The sequence below is a fragment of the Eucyclogobius newberryi genome, unplaced genomic scaffold (genome assembly GCF_026437365.1).
Source record: "Eucyclogobius newberryi isolate DKJ021-1_F unplaced genomic scaffold, fEucNew1.0.hap1 SCAF_11, whole genome shotgun sequence".
NCBI classification, from domain to species: domain Eukaryota; kingdom Metazoa; phylum Chordata; class Actinopteri; order Gobiiformes; family Gobiidae; genus Eucyclogobius; species Eucyclogobius newberryi.
The window spans coordinates 37,882,715-37,908,423 of NW_027315735.1; the positions used below are offsets into that span (position 1 = coordinate 37,882,715).

The 25,709-nt window shown below is 48.9% G+C and overlaps 2 protein-coding genes across 4 annotated transcripts in view; both read left to right on the forward strand.

Annotated features, from left to right (window-relative positions):
- The window catches only part of LOC140354827 (RNA-binding protein 39-like), a 46,397-nt gene extending 42,326 nt beyond the window's left edge, over positions 1–4,071 (forward strand). For both annotated transcript variants that reach the window (XM_072440070.1, XM_072440071.1), the window contains exons 11-15: positions 669–746; positions 822–1,008; positions 3,425–3,530; positions 3,643–3,721; positions 3,814–4,071. In XM_072440070.1, coding sequence (XP_072296171.1) covers positions 669–746; positions 822–1,008; positions 3,425–3,530; positions 3,643–3,721; positions 3,814–3,917 — 554 coding nt within the window. In that variant the 3' untranslated portion in view covers positions 3,918–4,071. The remainder of the gene's footprint in view (positions 1–668; positions 747–821; positions 1,009–3,424; positions 3,531–3,642; positions 3,722–3,813) is intronic.
- A 6,626-nt stretch (positions 4,072–10,697) lies between these two features.
- Positions 10,698–25,709, forward strand: part of LOC140354828 (arf-GAP with SH3 domain, ANK repeat and PH domain-containing protein 2-like) — a 41,240-nt gene continuing 26,228 nt past the window's right edge. The window contains exons 1-3 of one of the 2 annotated variants that reach the window (XM_072440072.1): positions 10,698–11,557; positions 11,694–11,766; positions 12,926–13,071. In XM_072440072.1, the coding sequence (XP_072296173.1) occupies positions 11,435–11,557; positions 11,694–11,766; positions 12,926–13,071 (342 nt within the window). In that variant the 5' untranslated portion in view covers positions 10,698–11,434. The remainder of the gene's footprint in view (positions 11,558–11,693; positions 11,767–12,925; positions 13,072–25,709) is intronic. The other variant, XM_072440073.1, reaches the window with a different exon arrangement.

Consider the following 25,709-nt stretch of genomic DNA (forward strand, 5'->3'; position numbering starts at 1 on the left):
TATTTTTTTTGGACGGTCATTGCCATTGTTATTGTATATTTCCACACTTGATCACAAACTGTTCAAAACATGAAAAAATGTTCACGCTCATATATATTAGTGTAAATGTGTGTTCTTAGTGTGCAATTGTGTGTTTTAGTGTTTAAATGTGTTTTTAGTGTTTAAATGGGTTTTTAGTGTGCAATTGTGTGTTTTTAGTGTGCAAATGTGTGTTTAGTTTAGTGTGCAAATGTGTGTTTAGTTTAGTGTGCAAATGTGTGTTTAGTTTAGTGTGCAAATGTGTGTTTAGTGTGCAAATGTGTGTTTTTAGTGTGCAAATGTGTGTTTAGTTTAGTGTGCAAATGTGTGTTTAGTGTGCAAATGTGTGTTTTTAGTGTGCAAATGTGTGTTTTTAGTGTGCAAATGTGTGTTTTTAGTGTGCAAATGTGTGTTTATTCTGCAAATGTGTGTTTTTAGTGTGCAAATGTGTGTTTTTAGTGTGCAAATGTGTGTTTAGTGTGTAAATGTGTGTTTTTAGTGTGCAAATGTGTGTTTTTAGTGTTTAAATGTGTGTTTAGTGTGTAAATGTGTGTTTTTAGTGTTTAAATGTGTGTTTTTAGTGTGCAAATGTGTTTTTAGTGTTTAAATGTGTGTTTTTAGTGTGCAAATGTGTGTTTTGTCCGTATCAGGCACTGGGCTCCAGATTCCCCCGGCTGCTCAACAGGCTCTGCAGATGAGTGGGGCCATCAGTGTGGGAGCCATGGCAGGTAACGCCGCCTCTGATTGGTCCTCACATTCAATCTGCCTCCTCATTGGTCACTCAACACTTCTGTTGTTTGTAGGGCTCCCTCCAGGTCTGACCCCTGGACTCCACGGTCTGACCTCTGCCCTCGCTCCAGGTCTGACCTCAGGCCTCGGCCCCGTCCTGGGTCCCGTCCTGGGTCCAGGTCTCGGTCCAGGTCTCCCTCTGGCAGCTCCGCCCGTCGCCACAAACTGCTTCCAGCTCTCCAACATGTTCAACCCAAAGAGGTAACGCCCACACCTGAGGTCACTGAGGTCAGAGGTCACTGACGCATCTGTGTAAACTCTGACCTTTGTGCCACTAACATGTTTTCAGAGGGTTCAGTTTACAGGGTTCATACGGGCGCTTGAAATCCTTGAAAATGCTTGAATTTGACTAAATGAACTTGGGCCTCAGAACTCCTGCCATGGACACAATACATGGATACTTTTGAATATACTTTGGAATGTACTTTTGGAATGTACTTTATGAATGTACTTTAGCATGTACTTTGGAATTTACTTTAGCATGTACTTTAGCATGTACTTTAGAATGTACTTTAGAATGTACTTTAGCATGTACTGTAGCATGTACCTTAGAATGTACTTTAGAATGTACTTTGAATGTACTTTGAATGTACTTTATAATGTACTTTTAAATGTACTTTAGCATGAACTTTAGAATGTACTTTAGAATGTACTTTGGAATGTACTTTGGAATGTACTTTTTTTACTTTTCTAACCCTTGTGTCTTCAGTGTGTCTAACCCTTGTCCTGGTGTCTTCAGTGTGTCTAACCCTTGTCCTTGTGTCTTCAGTGTGTCTAACCCTTGTCCTTGTGTCTTCAGTGTGTCTAACCCTTGTCCTTGTGTCTTCAGTGTGTCTAACCTTTGTCCTTGTGTCTTCAGTGTGTCCAACCCTTGTCCTTGTGTCTTCAGTGTGTCCAACCCTTGTCCTTGTGTCTTCAGTGTGTCTAACCCTTGTCCTTGTGTCTTCAGTGTGTCTAACCCTTGTCCTTGTGTCTTCAGTGTGTCTAACCCTTCTCCTTGTGTCTTCAGTATGTCTAACCCTTGTCCTTGTGTCTTCAGCGTGTCTAACCCTTGTCCTTGTGTCTTCAGTGTGTCTAACCCTTGTCCTTGTGTCTTCAGTGTGTCTAACCCTTGTCCTTGTGTCTTCAGTGTGTCTAACCCTTGTCCTTGTGTCTTCAGTGTGTCCAACCCTTGTCCTTGTGTCTTCAGTGTGTCTAACCCTTCTCCTTGTGTCTTCAGTGTGTCTAACCCTTGTCCTTGTGTCTTCAGTGTGTCTAACCCTTGTCCTTGTGTCTTCAGTGTGTCTAACCCTTGTCCTTGTGTCTTCAGTGTGTCTAACCCTTGTCCTTGTGTCTTCAGTGTGTCTAACCCTTGTCCTTGTGTCTTCAGTATGTCTAACCCTTGTCCTTGTGTCTTCAGCGTGTCTAACCCTTGTCCTTGTGTCTTCAGTGTGTCTAACCCTTGTCCTTGTGTCTTCAGTGTGTCTAACCCTTGTCCTTGTGTCTTCAGTGTGTCTAACCCTTGTCCTTGTCCTGGTGTCTTCAGTGTGTCTAACCTTTGTCCTTGTGTCTTCAGTGTGTCCAACCCTTGTCCTCGTGTCTTCAGTGTGTCTAACCCTTGTCCTTGTGTCTTCAGTGTGTCTAACCCTTGTCCTTGTGTCTTCAGTGTGTCCAACCCTTGTTCTTGTGTCTTCAGTGTGTCTAACCCTTGTCCTTGTGTCTTCAGTGTGTCCAACCCTTGTTCTTGTGTCTTCAGTGTGTCTAACCCTTGTCCTTGTGTCTTCAGTATGTCTAACCCTTGTCCTTGTGTCTTCAGTGTGTCCAACCCTTGTCCTTGTGTCTTCAGTGTGTCTAACCCTTGTCCTTGTGTCTTCAGTGTGTCCAACCCTTGTTCTTGTGTCTTCAGTGTGTCTAACCCTTGTCCTTGTGTCTTCAGTATGTCTAACCCTTGTCCTTGTGTCTTCAGTGTGTCCAACCCTTGTCCTTGTGTCTTCAGTGTGTCTAACCCTTCTCCTTGTGTCTTCAGTGTGTCTAACCCTTGTCCTTGTGTCTTCAGTGTGTCTAACCCTTGTCCTTGTGTCTTCAGTGTGTCTAACCCTTGTCCTTGTGTCTTCAGTGTGTCTAACCCTTGTCCTTGTGTCTTCAGCGTGTCTAACCCTTGTCCTTGTGTCTTCAGTGTGTCTAACCCTTGTCCTTGTGTCTTCAGTGTGTCTAACCCTTGTCCTTGTGTCTTCAGTGTGTCTAACCCTTGTCCTTGTCCTGGTGTCTTCAGTGTGTCTAACCTTTGTCCTTGTGTCTTCAGTGTGTCCAACCCTTGTCCTCGTGTCTTCAGTGTGTCTAACCCTTGCCCTTGTGTCTTCAGTGTGTCTAACCCTTGTCCTTGTGTCTTCAGTGTGTCCAACCCTTGTTCTTGTGTCTTCAGTGTGTTTAACCCTTGTCCTTGTGTCTTCAGTGTGTCTAACCCTTGTCCTTGTGTCTTCAGTGTGTCTAACCCTTGTCCTTGTGTCTTCAGTATGTCAGACCCTTGTCCTTGTGTCTTCAGTGTGTCCAACCCTTGTCCTTGTGTCTTCAGTGTGTCTAACCCTTGTCCTTGTGTCTTCAGTGTGTCTAACCCTTGTCCTTGTCCTTGTGTCTTCAGTGAGGACATTCCTGGTTGGGAGCTGGAGATTCAGGCTGACGTGATTGAAGAGTGTAACAAACACGGAGGAGTCGTTCACATCTATGTGGACCGTAACTCTGCAGAGGTGAGGGCGGGGCCAGATGTGGGGGCGGGGCCACTGCTGGGGGAGGAGCCAGATGTGGGGGCGGGGCCAGAGGACTATAAGCTGTTGAGTCTGACTGAGGTTTGTTTTTCAGGGGAATGTTTATGTGAAGTGTCCCTCGATCCCAGCGGCCATGGCAACAGTCGCCGCGCTGCACGGACGATACTTCGCTGGTGAGTCCGGGACTGGACCCGGCCCTAGCCCGGGTCTAGACCGGGACTGGACCCGGTACTCTAGACCGGGACTAATCCGTTGTGTGTTTCAGGTAAAATGATCAGCGCGGCGTTCGTTCCGCTCTCGACCTATCACAACCTGTTTCCAGACGCCGTCTCCGCCTCCGCATTGCTGCCTCCGCCCATCCGCCGCTGACCCAGATTCACACTGCGCTCTGATTGGACAATAGGCTCTTTACTTGGAGTGGTTGGTTTAAGTTGATGATGGTCCAATGGTTGAGCTCCATGAGCTGCTTTTTCTAATCGCCTCATTTTGTACAAGTTTCAATTAAATTTTATTTTCAAATCTTGTCCAGCGTTTGTATTTAAATCTGTTATTGTTCTGAATATGGTTTCATGTTTAGAAACAGAAGATTAAAGACACAACATGGAACATTGAAGGAGTTTATGGTGCCGACTGTTCCTGAATATAAGTCTTTGTATTTAGACATTGGACACGGTGTGATTGACCTGCGTCTCCACGTCTGGCTCTGCTCCAGCTCTTCACTGAACCAGGAGGAGGAGCCTTCACTGTACCAGGAGGAGCCTTCACTGTACCAGGAGGAGGAGCCTTCACTGAACCAGGAGGAGGAGCCTTCACTGAACCAGGAGGAGGAGCCTTCACTGTACCAGGAGGAGGAGCCTTCACTGAACCAGGAGGAGGAGCCTTCACTGAACCAGGAGGAGGAGCCTTCACTGTACCAGGAGGAGCCTTCACTGAACCAGGAGGAGGAGCCTTCACTGAACCAGGAGGAGGAGCCTTCACTGAACCAGGAGGAGGAGCCTTCACTGAACCAGGAGGAGGAGCCTTCACTGAACCAGGAGGAGGAGCCTTCACTGAACCAGGAGGAGGAGCCTTCACTGTACCAGGAGGAGCCTTCACTGTACCAGGAGGAGGAGCCTTCACTGTACCAGGAGGAGGAGCCTTCACTGAACCAGGAGGAGGAGCCTTCACTGAACCAGGAGGAGGAGCCTTCACTGAACCAGGAGGAGGAGCCTTCACTGTACCAGGAGGAGCCTTCACTGTACCAGGAGGAGCCTTCACTGTACCAGGAGGAGCCTTCACTGTACCAGGAGGAGGAGCCTTCACTGTACCAGGAGGAGGAGCCTTCACTGAACCAGGAGGAGCCTTCACTGTACCAGGAGGAGCCTTCACTGTACCAGGAGGAGCCTTCACTGTACCAGGAGGAGCCTTCACTGTACCAGGAGGAGGAGCCTTCACTGTACCTGGAGGAGGAGCCTTCACTGTACCAGGAGGAGCCTTCACTGTACCAGGAGGAGCCTTCACTGAACCAGGAGGAGGAGCCTTCACTGTACCAGGAGGAGGAGCCGAGGAGGAGCCTTCACTGTACCAGGAGGAGGAGCCTTCACTGTACCAGGAGGAGGAGCCTTCACTGTACCAGGAGGAGGAGCCTTCACTGAACCAGGAGGAGGAGCCTTCACTGAACCAGGAGGAGGAGCCTTCACTGAACCAGGAGGAGGAGCCTTCACTGAACCAGGAGGAGGAGCCTTCACTGTACCAGGAGGAGGAGCCTTCACTGAACCAGGAGGAGGAGCCTTCACTGAACCAGGAGGAGGAGCCTTCACTGTACCAGGAGGAGGAGCCTTCACTTTACCAGGAGGAGGAGCCTTCACTGTACCAGGAGGAGGAGCCTTCACTGTACCAGGAGGAGGAGCCTTCACTGTACCAGGAGGAGGAGCCTTCACTGTACCAGGAGGAGGAGCCTTCACTGTACCAGGAGGAGGAGCCTTCACTGAACCAGGAGGAGGAGCCTTCACTGAACCAGGAGGAGGAGCCTTCACTGTACCAGGAGGAGGAGCCTTCACTGTACCAGGAGGAGGAGCCTTCACTGAATCAGGAGGAGGAGCCTTCACTGTACCAGGAGGAGGAGCCTTCACTGTACCAGGAGGAGGAGCCTTCACTGTACCAGGAGGAGGAGCCTTCACTGAACCAGGAGGAGGAGCCTTCACTGAACCAGGAGGAGGAGCCTTCACTGTACCAGGAGGAGGAGCCTTCACTGAACCAGGAGGAGGAGCCTTCACTGAACCAGGAGGAGGAGCCTTCACTGAACCAGGAGGAGGAGCCTTCACTGAACCAGGAGGAGGAGCCTTCACTGAACCAGGAGGAGCCTTCACTGTACCAGGAGGAGGAGCCTTCACTGAACCAGGAGGAGGAGCCTTCACTGTACCAGGAGGAGGAGCCTTCACTGAACCAGGAGGAGGAGCCTTCACTGAACCAGGAGGAGGAGCCTTCACTGAACCAGGAGGAGGAGCCTTCACTGAACCAGGAGGAGGAGCCTAAAGCCGACGCGGTTGAACTCGAAGAAAAAGATGAAACGTAGGGTCAGAGTCCAGATCAGCACTATATCAGACATGACACCACAGAGAGAAGGAGCGCCTCATGAAGGGTGCAGGAGTGAAAGGAGCGCCTCATGAAGGCTGCAGGAGCGAAAGGAGCGCCTCAAGAAGGCTGCAGGAGTGAAAGGAGCGCCTCATGAAGGCTGCAGAAGTGAAAGGAGCGCCTCAAGAAGGCTGCAGAAGTGAAAGGAGCGCCTCATGAAGGGTGCAGGAGTGAAAGGAGCGCCTCATGAAGGCTGCAGGAGCGAAAGGAGCGCCTCATGAAGGCTGCAGAAGTGAAAGGAGCGCCTCAAGAAGGCTGCAGGAGTGAAAGGAGCGCCTCATGAAGGCTGCAGAAGTGAAAGGAGCGCCTCAAGAAGGCTGCAGAAGTGAAAGGAGCGCCTCATGAAGGCTGCAGAAGTGAAAGGAGCGCCTCCATGAAGGCTGCAGAAGTGAAAGGAGCGCCTCCATGAAAGCTACAGAAGTGAAAGGAGAGCCTCCATGAAGGCTGCAGGAGTGAAAGGAGTGCCTCATGAAGGCTGCAGGAGTGAAAGGAGTGCCTCATGAAGGCTGCAGAAGTGAAAGGAGCGCCTCATGAAAGCTGCAGAAGTGAAAGGAGCGCCTCATGAAGGCTGCAGAAGTGAAAGGAGCGCCTCCATGAAGGCTGCAGAAGTGAAAGGAGCGCCTCCATGAAGGCTGCAGGAGTGAAAGGAGCGCCTCATGAAGGCTGCAGAAGTGAAAGGAGCGCCTCATGAAGGCTGCAGAAGTGAAAGGAGTGCCTCATGAAGGCTGCAGAAGTGAAAGGAGCGCCACATGAAGGCTGCAGAAGTGAAAGGAGCGCCTCATGAAGGCTGCAGGAGTGAAAGGAGCGCCTCATGAAGGCTGCAGGAGTGAAAGGAGCGCCTCATTAAGGCTGCAGAAGTGAAAGGAGCGCCTCCATGAAGGCTGTAGAAGTGAAAGGAGCGCCTTATGAAGGCTGCAGAAGTGAAAGGAGCGCCTCATGAAGGCTGCAGGTGTGAAAGGAGCGCCTCATGAAGGCTGCAGGAGTGAAAGGAGCGCCTCATGAAGGCTGCAGGAGTGAAAGGAGCGCCTCATGAAGGCTGCAGGAGTGAAAGGAGCGCCTCATGAAGGCTGCAGGAGTGAAAGGAGCGCCTCATGAAGGCTGCAGAAGTGAAAGGAGCGCCTAATGAAGGCTGCAGAAGTGAAAGGAGCGCCTCAAGAAGGCTGCAGAAGTGAAAGGAGCGCCTCCATGAAGGCTGCAGAAGTGAAAGGAGCGCCTCCATGAAGGCTGCAGAAGTGAAAGGAGCGCCTCCATGAAGGCTGCAGAAGTGAAAGGAGCGCCTCCATGAAGGCTGCAGGAGTGAAAGGAGCGCCTCATGAAGGCTGCAGGAGTGAAAGGAGCGCCTCCATGTAGGCTGCAGAAGTGAAAGGAGCGCCTCATGAAGGCTGCAGAAGTGAAAGGAGCGCCTCATGAAGGCTGCAGAAGTGAAAGGAGCTTCTCATGAAGGCTGCAGGAGTGTTAGGAGCGCCTCATGAAGGCTGCAGAAGTGAAAGGAGCGCCTCCATGAAGGCTGCAGAAGTGAAAGGAGCGCCTCCATGAAGGCTGCAGGAGTGAAAGGAGCGCCTCATGAAGGCTGCAGAAGTGAAAGGAGCGCCTCCCTAAACGCTGCAGAAGTGAAAGGAGCACCTCATGAAGGCTGCAGGAGTGAAAGGAGCGCCTCATGAAGGCTGCAGGAGTGAAAGGAGCGCCTCATGAAGGCTGCAGAAGTGAAAGGAGCGCCTCATGAAGGCTGCAGAAGTGAAAGGAGCGCCTCATGAAGGCTGCAGAAGTGAAAGGAGCGCCTCCATGAAGGCTGCAGAAGTGAAAGGAGCGCCTCATGAAGGCTGCAGAAGTGAAAGGAGCGCCTCATGAAGGCTGCAGGAGTGAAAGGAGCGCCTCATGAAGGCTGCAGGAGTGAAAGGAGCGCCTCATGAAGGCTGCAGAAGTGAAAGGAGCGCCTCCATGAAGGCTGCAGAAGTGAAAGGAGCGCCTCCATGAAGGCTGCAGGAGTGAAAGGAGCGCCTCATGAAGGCTGCAGGAGTGAAAGGAGCGCCTCCATAAAGGCTGCAGAAGTGAAAGGAGCGCCTCATGAAGGCTGCAGAAGTGAAAGGAGCGCCTCCATAAAGGCTGCAGAAGTGAAAGGAGCGCCTCATGAAGGCTGCAGGAGTGAAAGGAGCGCCTCATGAAGGCTGCAGAAGTGAAAGGAGCGCCTCATGAAGGCTGCAGGAGTGAAAGGAGCGCCTCATGAAGGCTGCAGGAGTGAAAGGAGCGCCTCATGAAGGCTGCAGGAGTGAAAGGAGCGCCTCATGAAGGCTGCAGAAGTGAAAGGAGCGCCTCCATGAAGGCTGCAGGAGTGAAAGGAGCGCCTCATGAAAGCTGCAGGAGTGAAAGGAGCGCCTCATAAAGGCTGCAGGAGTGAAAGGAGCGCCTCATGAAGGCTGCAGGAGTGAAAGGAGCGCCTCATGAAGGCTGCAGGAGTGAAAGGAGCGCCTCATGAAGGCTGCAGGAGTGAAAGGAGCGCCTCATGAAGGCTGCAGGAGTGAAAGGAGCGCCTCATGAAGGCTGCAGGAGTGAAAGGAGCGCCTCAGGCCCCCTGGTGGCCGTCTGCTTTAGGACATAAACTGTGTGGGACATGACAAACACAAGGCGGTGGTTTTGTGAGGATCGCACCAGGAGCAGGCGGGGAGACGTTCTGGGGGCCCCCGGGGCCCCTCATTAGGAATGGAGTTCAAACTGGTGGCCCGCGGGCCAAATCCAGCCCCCCAGACGTTTTAATCTGGCCCGCCGAACATTTCAAATTTATATTTAATAATTTATCAATGGGTATAAAGTGTTTTAGTCTGAGCAAAAGTCAAAAGTCTGAGCAAAAGTCTGAGCAAAAGTCAAAAGTCTGAGCAGAAGTCTGAGCAAAAGTCTGAGCAAAAGTCTGAGCAAAAGTCTGAGCAAAAGTCTGAGCAGAAGTCTGAGCAAAAGTCTGAGCAAAAGTCAAAAGTCTGAGCAGAAGTCTGAGCAAAAGTCTGAGCAGAAGTCTGAGCAAAAGTCTGAGCAAAAGTCTGAGCAAAAGTCTGAGCAAAAGTCTGAGCAGAAGTCTGAGCAAAAGTCTGAGCAAAAGTCAAAAGTCTGAGCAGAAGTCTGAGCAAAAGTCTGAGCAGAAGTCTGAGCAAAAGTCTGAGCAGAAGTCTGAGCAGAAGTCTGAGCAGAAGTCTGAGCAGAAGTCTGAGCAGAAGTCTGAGCAGAAGTCTGAGCAGAAGTCTGAGCAGAAGTCTGAGCAGAAGTCTGAGTGGGGAAAGAGACGTGTGGTTTTGGGGGAAATGTGGAAGAAAGAAAGAGACTGTTTTGTGGATGTTAGAGGAGCTAATGTGGAGCTAATGACAAGAAAACAATCTTCTGTGATAACATCCAAACCAGTGCAAAGCCACAGGTAAAAACACAGGTCAGAGTGTAATGAAGTATGACCCTAATCCTGACCCTAATCCTGACCCTGACCCTAATCCTGACCCTGACCCTAATCCTGACCCATGAGCTCTGTGTCCACAATAATGTGACCGTGAACAATTCTATTCATTTTTGTAATGCCCAAAATCACAACAACATGGACAGGAGCGGATTCCATAAGACAGGAGCTTGGGAGCTAAACGCTCTACCTCCTACTGTGCTTTTAGAGACTCTTGGCACCACCAGAAGGCTCTACCTCCTACTGTGCTTTTAGAGACTCTTGGCACCACCAGAAGGCTCTACCTCCTACTGTGCTTTTAGAGACTCTTGGCACCACCAGAAGGCTCTACCTCCTACTGTGCTTTTAGAGACTCTTGGCACCACCAGAAGGCTCTACCTCCTACTGTGCTTTTAGAGACTCTTGGCACCACCAGAAGGCTCTACCTCCTACTGTGCTTTTAGAGACTCTTGGCACCACCAGAAGGCTCTACCTCCTACTGTGCTTTTAGAGACTCTTGGCACCACCAGAAGACCAGCATTGAGAGAGTGAAGAGCTGTGTTTGGATGATATGGTTCTATAGCATCTTTGAGGTGGGACGGGCCATGTCATTTATGGCTTTGTAAGTCAGGAGGAGGAGTTTAAATGTGATTCTAAACTGGGCAGGAGCCAGTGAAGAGACTCCAGCACCGGTGTAATGTGCTCTCTTCTTTTAGTTCCTGTTGTAATCTTGCTGCTGCATTTTGAAGCAGGTAAAGCTTCATATGGAGCTTTTAACTGGTTTATTTAAGTCCACAAACAGAAAACGGTTAAACAAATAATACAAAATATATTAAAATGTTTGTTTCTTTGTTTATTATTATTTATTTGCACAGTTTACTGCATGGCCCAGCGACAGCAGGTTGACACTAGACATTCTGTGATTATTTTTAAAAAGAGATTTCGATGCTTTTTTCCTGGTTAAATAAAGGTGAATAGAACAAGTCCTGAGTGAGCTCAAACACAGTGACGTCACTCGGACAGTGACGTCACGCGGCGCAGGTTCTGTCCTCAGCATCACACAGATGCGCGTGCACAGCTGTGCGCGTGCCCGCAGCAGAGGTGCCCTCGTGAACGCGCACGTGCATGCGGCTTTTAAAAAAGAGAAAGAAAAACTGAAAAAGCACATCTCCATCACAGAACCGGGACAGAACCGGAGTCTGGGACAGGACCGATCCGCAACACCTGCCCCGCTGCCGGCAACGAGCTGCAGGAGGAGCCGCTCTTTGTCACGGAGCTCTGGGACAAGTGTCTCCGCCCCAGCAGCATCCCATCCCGGGTACGAGCTGAGAGGAGCCGCTCTGTCAAGTGGAACTGCGGCTTGGACACTTTTACACCGACAAGACAAAGAGATTCTGCCGCCACCTCTGCCTTCCAACCGGGTCTGGAGCAGCGCGAGGAGTCGGTGTGTTCACGGAGCCTGGAGCCCGCAGACAGAGTGGAGCGGCCCGGCCCAACTGCACTCAAACACGGATACGAGCAGCACAAAGCCTCGCTCTTTGTCAGACACATCCAGGGTCCATCACCGAGAGACCGGGAGGTTTTACCCGCTACAAGTGCTCCTCAGAGCGGACACTTCAGCCCGAGGAGCCGCTCTTTGTCCTGAGGCTCCGGAGCGCATCTACTATTTTAAAAGCTCTGGGTTCTGGATTTGGACCAGACTCTGAACCTGGACCTGGTCCTTGGGTCCACGTGGACTTGATGCTGGACCGGAGACTAGGGAGAGGGTGACGTCACCCCATAGAGTTAAACCTGAAGTCCTGGTTCAGACCTGGTTCAGACCTGGTTCAGACCTGGTTCAGACCTGGTTCAGACCTGGTTCAGGATGGACTGTGTCTCGGTGGAGGACTTCCTCAGGGAGGTCCAGGACGACTGGAAGTCTCCGACCACGTCTTCTTTCTGTGACAAGATGCCTCTTTGCAGGAACACGGTGCAGAACATCGAGGAGGTAAAGTACCAATACAGCGAGTACTATTCATACAAGTACAAGTACTAATACACCTATGAGAACTGCGAATACTGTGAATACAACAATACTACGAGTACTACTTGTATATCTCATACTCATGTCTGTTTCTCCTCAGGCTCTGGACTGTGACCTGCTTTTGTTACAGAAAATGAAGAAGGCAGCGAAAGCCAAATTCAACTCAGGACAAGGTGCACCTGTCTCACCTGTCTCACCCCCTGTCTCACCCCTGTCTCATCCCTGTCTCATCCCTGTCTCATCCCTGTCTCACCCCTGTCTCACCCCTGTCTCATCCCTGTCTCACCCCTGTCTCACCCCTGTCTCACCCCTGTCTCATCCCTGTCTCATCCCTGTCTCATCCCTGTCTCACCCCTGTCTCACCCCTGTCTCATCCCTGTCTCATCCCTGTCTCACCCCTGTCTCACCCCTGTCTCACCCCTGTCTCATCCCTGTCTCACCCCTGTCTCACCCCTGTCTCATCCCTGTCTCACCCCTGTCTCACCCCTGTACTCACCCCTGTCTCATCCCTGTCTCATCCCTGTCTCACCCCTGTCTCATCCCTGTCTCACCCCTGTCTCATCCCTGTCTCACCCCTGTCTCACCCCTGTCTCACCCCTGTCTCACCCCTGTCTCATCCCTGTCTCATCCCTGTCTCACCCCTGTCTCATCCCTGTTTCATCCCTGTCTCACCCCTGTCTCACGCCTGTCTCATCCCTGTCTCACCTGTCTCATCCCTGTCTCACCCCTGTCTCACCCCTGTCTCATCCCTGTCTCACCCCTGTCTCATCCCTGTCTCACCCCTGTCTCATCCCTGTCTCACCCCTGTCTCATCCCTGTCTCACCTCTGTCTCATCCCTGTCTCACCCCTGTCTCACCCCTGTCTCATCCCTGTCTCACCCCTGTCTCATCCCTGTCTCATCCTGTCTCACCCCTGTCTCATCCCTGTCTCACATCTGTCTCATCCCTGTCTCATCCCTGTCTCATCCCTGTCTCACCCCTGTCTCACCCCTGTATCACCCCTGTATCACCCCTGTCTCACCCCTGTCTCATCCTGTCTCACCCCTGTCACATCCCTGTCTCACATCTGTCTCATCCCTGTCTCATCCCTGTCTCATCCCTGTCTCACCCCTGTCTCACCCCTGTATCACCCCTGTATCACCCCTGTCTCACCCCTGTCTCATCCTGTCTCACCCCTGTCACATCCCTGTCTCACATCTGTCTCATCCCTGTCTCATCCCTGTCTCACCCCTGTCTCACCCCTGTCTCACACCTGTCTCATTCCTGTATAGTGCCACATGGAGCAGTACATCAGAGTATATTTGAAGTAATTGTACATGTATGTGTGTGTAGAACACGTGTGTCACATGGAGCAGTACATCGGGGCCATGCAGAAGCTTTCTGTCACCTGTCACTCAAACGGAGAGAGTGAAGTTGGAGCAGCTTTTTGTAAACTCGCCGACTTCTCCAGAGAACTGCTCAGTCCCACCAAGAATCTGGTACTACCTTTAATACTACCTTTAATACTACCTTTAATACCTTTAATACTACTGCTAACACTACCTCTAATACTACCGCTAATACTACTGCTAATACTGCTGCTAATACTACCTCTAATACTACTGCTAATACTATTGCTAATACTACTACTACTGCTAATACTACCGCTAATACTACTAATACTACTGCTAATATTACCGCTAATAATACCTCAAATACTGCTGCTAATACTACTGCTAATACTACTACTAATACTACTAATACTACTACTACTGCTAATACTACTTCTAATACTACTTCAAATACTACTGCTAATACTACTGCTAATACTATTGCTAATACTACTACTAATACTACTACTACTACTGCTAATACTACTGCTAATACTACCTCTAACCCTACCTCTAATACTACTGCTAATACTACCTCTAATACTACTGCTAATACTACCTCTAATACTACTGCTAATACTACGGCTAATACTACTGCTATAACTACCGTTATTACTACCGCTAATACTACCGCTTATACTACCTCTAATACTACCGCTAATACTACTGCTAATACTACCTCTAATACTACCGCTAATACTACCGCTAATACCTCTAATACTACTGCTTATACTACTGCTAATACTACCTCTAATACTACCGCTTATACTACTGCTAATACTGCCTCTAATACTACTGCTAATACTACCTCTAATACTACTGCTAATACTACCTCTAATACTACTGCTAATACTACCTCTAATACTACTGCTAATACTACCTCTAATACTACTGCTTATACTACTGCTAATACTGCCTCTAATACTACCTCTAATACTACCTCTAATATTACTGCTAATACTGCCTCTAATACTACTGCTAATACTACCTCTAATACTACTGCTAATACTACCTCTAATACTACCTCTAATACTACCTCTAATATTACTGCTAATACTGCCTCTAATACTACTGCTAATACTACCTCTAATACTACTGCTAATACTACCTCTAATACTACCGCTTATACTACTGCTAATACTACCTCTAATACTACCTCTAATACTACTGCTAATACTACTGCTAATACTACCTCTAATACTACCTCTAATATTACTGCTAATACTACCTCTAATACTACTGCTTATACTACCTCTAATACTACTGCTAATACTACCTCTAATACTACCGCTTATACTACTGCTAATACTACCTCTAATACTACCTCTAATATTACTGCTAATACTGCCTCTAATACTACTGCTAATACTACCTCTAATACTACTGCTAATACTACCTCTAATACTACTGCTAATACTACCTCTAATACTACCGCTTATACTACTGCTAATACTACCTCTAATACTACCTCTAATACTACTGCTAATACTACTGCTAATACTACCTCTAATACTACCTCTAATATTACTGCTAATACTACCTCTAATACTACCTCTAATATTACTGCTAATACTACCTATAAAACTACTGCTGGTGGTTTTCAGATTCTAGAATGTGATGTCATAACGAAATATCTAAAATGCATTTAGAAATAAAACGTTGACTCTTATGATTTCCACTAGTGACTAAACGCTCTTAGCTGTTACCCTAACCCTGTTACCCTAACCCCTAACCGTTAGCCTAACTCTAACCCTGTTACCCTAACTCTAACCCTGTTACCCTAACTCTAACCCTGTTACCCTAACTCTAACCCTGTTACCCTAACTCTAACCTTGGTACCCTAACTCTAACCCTGGTACCCTAACGCTAACCCTGGTACCCTAACGCTAACCCTGGTACCCTAACGCTAACCCTGGTACCCTAACGCTAACCCTGGTACCCTAACTCTAACCCTGGTACCCTAACCCTGGTACCTTAACCCTGGTAACCTAACCCTGGTACCCTAACCCTAACCCTGGTACCCTAACCCTAACCCTGGTACCCTAACCCTAACCCTGGTACCCTAACCCTGGTACCCTAACCCTGGTACCTTAACCCTGATAACCTAACTCTAACCCTGGTACCCTAACTCTTACCCTGGTACCCTAACCCTGGTACCCTAACCCTGGTACCTTAACCCTGGTAACCTAACCCTGGTACCCTAACCCTAACCCTGGTACCCTAACCCTAACCCTGTACCCTAACTCTAACCCTGGTACCCAGTTACTCTAACCTTGTTACTCTAACCCTGGTACCCTAACTCTAACCCTGTACCCTAACTCTAACCCTGGTACCCTAACCCTAACCCCGTACCCTAACTCTAACCCTGGTACCCAGTTACTCTAACCTTGTTACCCTAACCCTGGTACCCTAACTCTAACCCTGTACCCTAACTCTAACCCTGGTACCCAGTTACTCTAACCTTGTTACTCTAACCCTGGTACCCTAACTCTAACCCTGTACCCTAACTCTAACCCTGGTACCCTAACCCTAACCCTGTACCCTAACTCTAACCCTGGTACCCAGTTACTCTAACCTTGTTACCCTAACCCTGGTACCCTAACTCTAACCCTGTACCCTAACTCTAACCCTGGTACCCAGTTACTCTAACCTTGTTACTCTAACCCTGGTACCCTAACTCTAACCCTGTACCCTAACTCTAACCCTGGTACCCTAACTCTAACCCTGTACCCTAACTCTAACCCTGGTACCCAGTTACTCTAACCCTGTTACTCTAACCCTGGTACCCTAACTCTAACCCTGTTACTCTAACCCTGGTACCCTAACTCTAACCCTGTTACTCTAACCCTGGTACCCTAACCCAGTGACTAAACCCTCGCAGCTGGAAACTCCTGACTCTTCTGTTTCTGCCATAGTTTTATTAAAGGCTGTATGGACGATTTTTCGGCGATTTGAGAACGCAGGCGGAAGTGCGCATGCCCCTCCCCCGTGCACATGCCCCTCCCCCGTGCACATGCCACTCCCCCGTGCACATGCCACTCCCCCGTGCTCATGCCACTCCCCCGTGCTCATGCCACTCCCCCGTGCTCATGCCACTCCCCCGTGCACATGCCACTCCCCCGTGCACATGCCACTCCCCCGTGCTCATGCCACTCCCCCGTGCTCATGCCACTCCCCCGTGCACATGCCACTCCCCCGTGCACATGCCACTCCCCCGTGTGGACTGATACAACACACACATGCGTTTGTTTATTAGCGCGATGGAGCGCATCGCATCTCTCGTCTCCCGTAGATTTCTGTCACTTCTGCGTCAGCTCGAACTGTCTTTCTCCGTCTTCATTTTGCCCCGTACACTGAGGGAACTATATTATGATAGATCCATGCGCTTAGTCACGCGGAAACGTGGGGACGAGCCTGACGCGGCTGCAGGTGAGCGACAGGTGCGTTTTATGATTGATACGTGGCAGGATAAATGATTTATCCACGACACGAGGAAATATGATAAAACATTTGCTGAAAAAAATTGTCCATACCACCTTTAAGAGTTGTCAACAGAAGTGAATTCATCCTTCGCTTTCTTCACCTCAAAACAAACTCCTTCAGAAGGAGGATGTTTTTCATACAAGTGCTCTCAGATTGAAAATAACTTTAAGGTGGAAGTCGAAAAGTCTCAATTTAAAAAAAGTGGGTTTAGGGACTAACCCGTCTAAATGAAACATTTGAAACTGTTTCTACCCTGAACCCCTGGTTTAGACCTGGTTTAGTCCTGGTTTAGACCTGGTTTAGTCCTAGTTTAGTCCTTGTTTAGTCCTAGTTTAGTCCTTGTTTAGTCCTAGTTTAGTCCTAGTTTAGTCCTGGTTTAGTCCTAGTTTAGTCCTGGTTTAGTCCTGGTTTAGTCCTGGTTTAGACCTGGTTTGGACCTGGTTTGGACCTGGTTTGGACCTGGTTTAGACCTGGTTTGGACCTGGTTTGGACCTGGTTTGGACCTGGTTTAGTCCTGTTTCAGACCTGGTTTAGTCCTGGTTTAGTCCTGGTTTAGTCCTGTTTCAGACCTGGTTTAGTCCTGCTTTAGACCTGCTTTAGACCTGGTTTGGACCTGGTTTAGACCTGGTTTGGACCTGCTTTAAACCTGCTTTAAACCTGCTTTAAACCTGGTTTAGACCTGGTTTAGACCTGGTTTAGACCTGGTTTGGACCTGGTTTAGACCTGCTTTAGACCTGGTTTAGACCTGGTTTAGACCTGTGTCAGACCTGGTTTAGACCTGGTTTAGACCTGGTTTAGACCTGTGTCAGACCTGGTTTAGACCTGGTTTAGACCTGGTTTGGACCTGGTTTGGACCTGGTTTAGACCTGGTTTAGACCTGGTTTAGACCTGTGTCAGACCTGGTTTAGACCTGGTTTAGACCTGGTTTAGACCTGGTTTAGACCTGTGTCAGACCTGGTTTAGACCTGGTTTAGACCTGGTTTAGACCTGGTTTGGACCTGATTTAGACCTGGTTTAGACCTGGTTTAGACCTGTGTCAGACCTGGTTTAGACCTGGTTTAGACCTGGTTTAGACCTGGTTTAGACCTGTGTCAGACCTGGTTTAGACCTGGTTTAGACCTGGTTTAGACCTGGTTTAGACCTGGTTTGGACCTGGTTTAGACCTGGTTTAGACCTGGTTTAGACCTGGTTTAGACCTGGTTTAGACCTGGTTTAGACCTGGTTTAGACCTGTGTCAGACCTGGTTTAGACCTGTGTCAGACCTGGTTTGGACCTGGTTTAGACCTGGTTTAGACCTGGTTTGGACCTGGTTTGGACCTGTGTCAGACCTGTGTCAGACCTGTGTCAGACCTGGTTTAGACCTGGTTTAGACCTGGTTTAGACCTGGTTTGGACCTGGTTTAGACCTGGTTTAGACCTGGTTTAGACCTGTGTCAGACCTGGTTTGGACCTGGTTTAGACCTGGTTTAGACCTGGTTTGGACCTGGTTTAGACCTGGTTTAGACCTGGTTTAGACCTGGTTTAGACCTGTGTCAGACCTGGTTTAGACCTGGTTTGGACCTGGTTTAGACCTGGTTTAGACCTGGTTTGGACCTGGTTTAGACCTGGTTTAGACCTGTGTCAGACCTGGTTTAGACCTGGTTTAGACCTGGTTTAGACCTGGTTTAGACCTGTGTCAGACCTGGTTTGGACCTGGTTTAGACCTGGTTTAGACCTGGTTTGGACCTGGTTTAGACCTGGTTTAGACCTGGTTTAGACCTGGTTTAGACCTGTGTCAGACCTGGTTTAGACCTGGTTTGGACCTGGTTTAGACCTGGTTTAGACCTGGTTTGGACCTGGTTTAGACCTGGTTTAGACCTGTGTCAGACCTGGTTTAGACCTGGTTTAGACCTGGTTTAGACCTGGTTTAGACCTGTGTCAGACCTGGTTTGGACCTGGTTTAGACCTGGTTTGGACCTGCTTTAAACCTGCTTTAAACCTGCTTTAAACCTGGTTTAGACCTGGTTTAGACCTGGTTTAGACCTGGTTTGGACCTGGTTTAGACCTGCTTTAGACCTGGTTTAGACCTGGTTTAGACCTGTGTCAGACCTGGTTTAGACCTGGTTTAGACCTGGTTTAGACCTGTGTCAGACCTGGTTTAGACCTGGTTTAGACCTGTGTCAGACCTGGTTTAGACCTGGTTTAGACCTGGTTTGGACCTGGTTTGGACCTGGTTTAGACCTGGTTTAGACCTGGTTTAGACCTGTGTCAGACCTGGTTTAGACCTGGTTTAGACCTGGTTTAGACCTGGTTTAGACCTGTGTCAGACCTGGTTTAGACCTGGTTTAGACCTGGTTTAGACCTGGTTTGGACCTGATTTAGACCTGGTTTAGACCTGGTTTAGACCTGGTTTAGACCTGGTTTAGACCTGGTTTAGACCTGTGTCAGACCTGGTTTAGACCTGTGTCAGACCTGGTTTGGACCTGGTTTAGACCTGGTTTGGACCTGGTTTGGACCTGGTTTGGACCTGTGTCAGACCTGGTTTAGACCTGGTTTAGACCTGGTTTAGACCTGGTTTAGACCTGGTTTAGACCTGTGTCAGACCTGGTTTGGACCTGGTTTAGACCTGGTTTAGACCTGGTTTGGACCTGGTTTAGACCTGGTTTAGACCTGGTTTAGACCTGTGTCAGACCTGGTTTAGACCTGGTTTGGACCTGGTTTAGACCTGGTTTAGACCTGGTTTGGACCTGGTTTAGACCTGGTTTAGACCTGTGTCAGACCTGGTTTAGACCTGGTTTAGACCTGGTTTAGACCTGTGTCAGACCTGGTTTGGACCTGGTTTAGACCTGGTTTAGACCTGGTTTGGACCTGGTTTAGACCTGGTTTAGACCTGGTTTAGACCTGTGTCAGACCTGGTTTAGACCTGGTTTGGACCTGGTTTAGACCTGGTTTAGACCTGGTTTGGACCTGGTTTAGACCTGGTTTAGACCTGTGTCAGACCTGGTTTAGACCTGGTTTAGACCTGGTTTGGACCTGGTTTAGACCTGGTTTAGACCTGTGTCAGACCTGGTTTAGACCTGGTTTGGACCTGGTTTAGACCTGGTTTAGACCTGGTTTGGACCTGGTTTAGACCTGGTTTAGACCTGTGTCAGACCTGGTTTAGACCTGGTTTAGACCTGGTTTAGACCTGGTTTAGACCTGTGTCAGACCTGGTTTGGACCTGGTTTAGACCTGGTTTGGACCTGGTTTGGACCTGGTTTGGACCTGGTTTAGTCCTGTTTCAGACCTGGTTTAGTCCTGGTTTAGTCCTGGTTTAGTCCTGTTTCAGACCTGGTTTAGTCCTGCTTTAGACCTGCTTTAGACCTGGTTTGGACCTGGTTTAGACCTGGTTTGGACCTGCTTTAAACCTGCTTTAAACCTGCTTTAAACCTGGTTTAGACCTGGTTTAGACCTGGTTTAGACCTGGTTTGGACCTGGTTTAGACCTGCTTTAGACCTGGTTTAGACCTGGTTTAGACCTGTGTCAGACCTGGTTTAGACCTGGTTTAGACCTGGTTTAGACCTGTGTCAGACCTGGTTTAGACCTGGTTTAGACCTGGTTTGGACCTGGTTTGGACCTGGTTTAGACCTGGTTTAGACCTGGTTTAGACCTGTGTCAGACCTGGTTTAGACCTGGTTTAGACCTGGTTTAGACCTGGTTTAGACCTGTGTCAGACCTGGTTTAGACCTGGTTTAGACCTGGTTTAGACCTGGTTTGGACCTGATTTAGACCTGGTTTAGACCTGGTTTAGACCTGTGTCAGACCTGTGTCAGACCTGTGTCAGACCTGGTTTAGACCTGGTTTAGACCTGGTTTGGACCTGGTTTGGACCTGGTTTAGACCTGGTTTAGACCTGGTTTAGACCTGGTTTAGACCTGGTTTAGACCTGGTTTAGACCTGGTTTAGACCTGTGTCAGACCTGGTTTAGACCTGTGTCAGACCTGGTTTGGACCTGGTTTAGACCTGGTTTAGACCTGGTTTGGACCTGGTTTGGACCTGTGTCAGACCTGTGTCAGACCTGTGTCAGACCTGGTTTAGACCTGGTTTAGACCTGGTTTAGACCTGGTTTGGACCTGGTTTAGACCTGGTTTAGACCTGGTTTAGACCTGTGTCAGACCTGGTTTGGACCTGGTTTAGACCTGGTTTAGACCTGGTTTGGACCTGGTTTAGACCTGGTTTAGACCTGGTTTAGACCTGGTTTAGACCTGTGTCAGACCTGGTTTAGACCTGGTTTGGACCTGGTTTAGACCTGGTTTAGACCTGGTTTGGACCTGGTTTAGACCTGGTTTAGACCTGTGTCAGACCTGGTTTAGACCTGGTTTAGACCTGGTTTAGACCTGGTTTAGACCTGTGTCAGACCTGGTTTGGACCTGGTTTAGACCTGGTTTAGACCTGGTTTGGACCTGGTTTAGACCTGGTTTAGACCTGGTTTAGACCTGGTTTAGACCTGTGTCAGACCTGGTTTAGACCTGGTTTGGACCTGGTTTAGACCTGGTTTAGACCTGGTTTGGACCTGGTTTAGACCTGGTTTAGACCTGTGTCAGACCTGGTTTAGACCTGGTTTAGACCTGGTTTAGACCTGGTTTAGACCTGTGTCAGACCTGGTTTGGACCTGGTTTAGACCTGGTTTGGACCTGCTTTAAACCTGCTTTAAACCTGCTTTAAACCTGGTTTAGACCTGGTTTAGACCTGGTTTAGACCTGGTTTGGACCTGGTTTAGACCTGCTTTAGACCTGGTTTAGACCTGGTTTAGACCTGTGTCAGACCTGGTTTAGACCTGGTTTAGACCTGGTTTAGACCTGTGTCAGACCTGGTTTAGACCTGGTTTAGACCTGTGTCAGACCTGGTTTAGACCTGGTTTAGACCTGGTTTGGACCTGGTTTGGACCTGGTTTAGACCTGGTTTAGACCTGGTTTAGACCTGTGTCAGACCTGGTTTAGACCTGGTTTAGACCTGGTTTAGACCTGGTTTAGACCTGTGTCAGACCTGGTTTAGACCTGGTTTAGACCTGGTTTAGACCTGGTTTGGACCTGATTTAGACCTGGTTTAGACCTGGTTTAGACCTGGTTTAGACCTGGTTTAGACCTGGTTTAGACCTGTGTCAGACCTGGTTTAGACCTGTGTCAGACCTGGTTTGGACCTGGTTTAGACCTGGTTTGGACCTGGTTTGGACCTGGTTTGGACCTGTGTCAGACCTGGTTTAGACCTGGTTTAGACCTGGTTTAGACCTGGTTTGGACCTGGTTTAGACCTGGTTTAGACCTGGTTTAGACCTGGTTTAGACCTGTGTCAGACCTGGTTTGGACCTGGTTTAGACCTGGTTTAGACCTGGTTTGGACCTGGTTTAGACCTGGTTTAGACCTGGTTTAGACCTGTGTCAGACCTGGTTTAGACCTGGTTTGGACCTGGTTTAGACCTGGTTTAGACCTGGTTTGGACCTGGTTTAGACCTGGTTTAGACCTGTGTCAGACCTGGTTTAGACCTGGTTTAGACCTGGTTTAGACCTGTGTCAGACCTGGTTTGGACCTGGTTTAGACCTGGTTTAGACCTGGTTTGGACCTGGTTTAGACCTGGTTTAGACCTGGTTTAGACCTGTGTCAGACCTGGTTTAGACCTGGTTTGGACCTGGTTTAGACCTGGTTTAGACCTGGTTTGGACCTGGTTTAGACCTGGTTTAGACCTGTGTCAGACCTGGTTTAGACCTGGTTTAGACCTGGTTTGGACCTGGTTTAGACCTGGTTTAGACCTGTGTCAGACCTGGTTTAGACCTGGTTTGGACCTGGTTTAGACCTGGTTTAGACCTGGTTTGGACCTGGTTTAGACCTGGTTTAGACCTGTGTCAGACCTGGTTTAGACCTGGTTTAGACCTGGTTTAGACCTGGTTTAGACCTGTGTCAGACCTGGTTTGGACCTGGTTTAGACCTGGTTTAGACCTGGTTTGGACCTGGTTTAGACCTGGTTTAGACCTGGTTTAGACCTGGTTTAGACCTGTGTCAGACCTGGTTTAGACCTGGTTTGGACCTGGTTTAGACCTGGTTTAGACCTGGTTTGGACCTGGTTTAGACCTGGTTTAGACCTGTGTCAGACCTGGTTTAGACCTGGTTTAGACCTGGTTTAGACCTGGTTTAGACCTGTGTCAGACCTGGTTTGGACCTGGTTTAGACCTGGTTTAGACCTGGTTTGGACCTGGTTTAGACCTGGTTTAGACCTGGTTTAGACCTGGTTTAGACCTGTGTCAGACCTGGTTTGGACCTGGTTTAGACCTGGTTTGGACCTGCTTTAAACCTGCTTTAAACCTGCTTTAAACCTGGTTTAGACCTGGTTTAGACCTGGTTTAGACCTGGTTTGGACCTGGTTTAGACCTGCTTTAGACCTGGTTTAGACCTGGTTTAGACCTGTGTCAGACCTGGTTTAGACCTGGTTTAGACCTGGTTTAGACCTGTGTCAGACCTGGTTTAGACCTGGTTTAGACCTGTGTCAGACCTGGTTTAGACCTGGTTTAGACCTGGTTTGGACCTGGTTTGGACCTGGTTTAGACCTGGTTTAGACCTGGTTTAGACCTGGTTTAGACCTGTGTCAGACCTGGTTTAGACCTGGTTTAGACCTGGTTTAGACCTGGTTTAGACCTGTGTCAGACCTGGTTTAGACCTGGTTTAGACCTGGTTTAGACCTGGTTTGGACCTGATTTAGACCTGGTTTAGACCTGGTTTAGACCTGGTTTAGACCTGGTTTAGACCTGTGTCAGACCTGGTTTAGACCTGTGTCAGACCTGGTTTGGACCTGGTTTAGACCTGGTTTAGACCTGGTTTAGACCTGGTTTAGACCTGGTTTGGACCTGGTTTAGACCTGGTTTAGACCTGGTTTAGACCTGGTTTAGACCTGTGTCAGACCTGGTTTGGACCTGGTTTAGACCTGGTTTAGACCTGGTTTGGACCTGGTTTAGACCTGGTTTAGACCTGGTTTAGACCTGTGTCAGACCTGGTTTAGACCTGGTTTGGACCTGGTTTAGACCTGGTTTAGACCTGGTTTGGACCTGGTTTAGACCTGGTTTAGACCTGTGTCAGACCTGGTTTAGACCTGGTTTAGACCTGGTTTAGACCTGTGTCAGACCTGGTTTGGACCTGGTTTAGACCTGGTTTAGACCTGGTTTGGACCTGGTTTAGACCTGGTTTAGACCTGGTTTAGACCTGTGTCAGACCTGGTTTAGACCTGGTTTGGACCTGGTTTAGACCTGGTTTAGACCTGGTTTGGACCTGGTTTAGACCTGGTTTAGACCTGTGTCAGACCTGGTTTGGACCTGGTTTAGACCTGGTTTGGACCTGGTTTAGACCTGGTTTAGACCTGTGTCAGACCTGGTTTAGACCTGGTTTGGACCTGGTTTAGACCTGGTTTAGACCTGGTTTGGACCTGGTTTAGACCTGGTTTAGACCTGTGTCAGACCTGGTTTAGACCTGGTTTAGACCTGGTTTAGACCTGGTTTAGACCTGTGTCAGACCTGGTTTGGACCTGGTTTAGACCTGGTTTAGACCTGGTTTGGACCTGGTTTAGACCTGGTTTAGACCTGGTTTAGACCTGGTTTAGACCTGTGTCAGACCTGGTTTAGACCTGGTTTGGACCTGGTTTAGACCTGGTTTAGACCTGGTTTGGACCTGGTTTAGACCTGGTTTAGACCTGTGTCAGACCTGGTTTGGACCTGGTTTAGACCTGGTTTAGACCTGGTTTAGACCTGTGTCAGACCTGGTTTGGACCTGGTTTAGACCTGGTTTAGACCTGGTTTGGACCTGGTTTAGACCTGGTTTAGACCTGGTTTAGACCTGTGTCAGACCTGGTTTAGACCTGGTTTGGACCTGGTTTAGACCTGGTTTAGACCTGGTTTGGACCTGGTTTAGACCTGGTTTAGACCTGGTTTGGACCTGGTTTAGACCTGGTTTAGACCTGTGTCAGACCTGGTTTAGACCTGGTTTGGACCTGGTTTAGACCTGGTTTAGACCTGGTTTGGACCTGGTTTAGACCTGGTTTGGACCTGTGTCAGACCTGGTTTAGACCTGGTTTAGACCTGGTTTAGACCTGGTTTAGACCTGGTTTAGACCTGTGTCAGACCTGGTTTGGACCTGGTTTAGACCTGGTTTAGACCTGGTTTGGACCTGGTTTAGACCTGGTTTAGACCTGGTTTAGACCTGTGTCAGACCTGGTTTAGACCTGGTTTGGACCTGGTTTAGACCTGGTTTAGACCTGGTTTGGACCTGGTTTAGACCTGGTTTAGACCTGGTTTGGACCTGGTTTAGACCTGGTTTAGACCTGTGTCAGACCTGGTTTAGACCTGGTTTGGACCTGGTTTAGACCTGGTTTAGACCTGGTTTGGACCTGGTTTAGACCTGGTTTAGACCTGTGTCAGACCTGGTTTGGACCTGGTTTAGACCTGGTTTAGACCTGGTTTGGACCTGGTTTAGACCTGGTTTAGACCTGGTTTAGACCTGTGTCAGACCTGGTTTAGACCTGGTTTGGACCTGGTTTAGACCTGGTTTAGACCTGGTTTGGACCTGGTTTAGACCTGGTTTAGACCTGGTTTGGACCTGGTTTAGACCTGGTTTAGACCTGTGTCAGACCTGGTTTAGACCTGTGTCAGACCTGGTTTAGACCTGGTTTAGACCTGTGTCAGACCTGGTTTGGACCTGGTTTAGACCTGGTTTAGACCTGGTTTGGACCTGGTTTAGACCTGGTTTAGACCTGGTTTAGACCTGGTTTAGACCTGTGTCAGACCTGGTTTAGACCTGGTTTGGACCTGGTTTAGACCTGGTTTAGACCTGGTTTGGACCTGGTTTAGACCTGGTTTAGACCTGTGTCAGACCTGGTTTAGACCTGGTTTAGACCTGGTTTGGACCTGGTTTAGACCTGGTTTAGACCTGTGTCAGACCTGGTTTAGACCTGGTTTGGACCTGGTTTAGACCTGGTTTAGACCTGGTTTGGACCTGGTTTAGACCTGGTTTAGACCTGTGTCAGACCTGGTTTAGACCTGGTTTAGACCTGGTTTAGACCTGGTTTAGACCTGTGTCAGACCTGGTTTGGACCTGGTTTAGACCTGGTTTGGACCTGGTTTAGACCTGGTTTAGACCTGGTTTAGACCTGGTTTAGACCTGTGTCAGACCTGGTTTAGACCTGGTTTGGACCTGGTTTAGACCTGGTTTGGACCTGGTTTGGACCTGGTTTAGACCTGGTTTAGACCTGTGTCAGACCTGGTTTAGACCTGG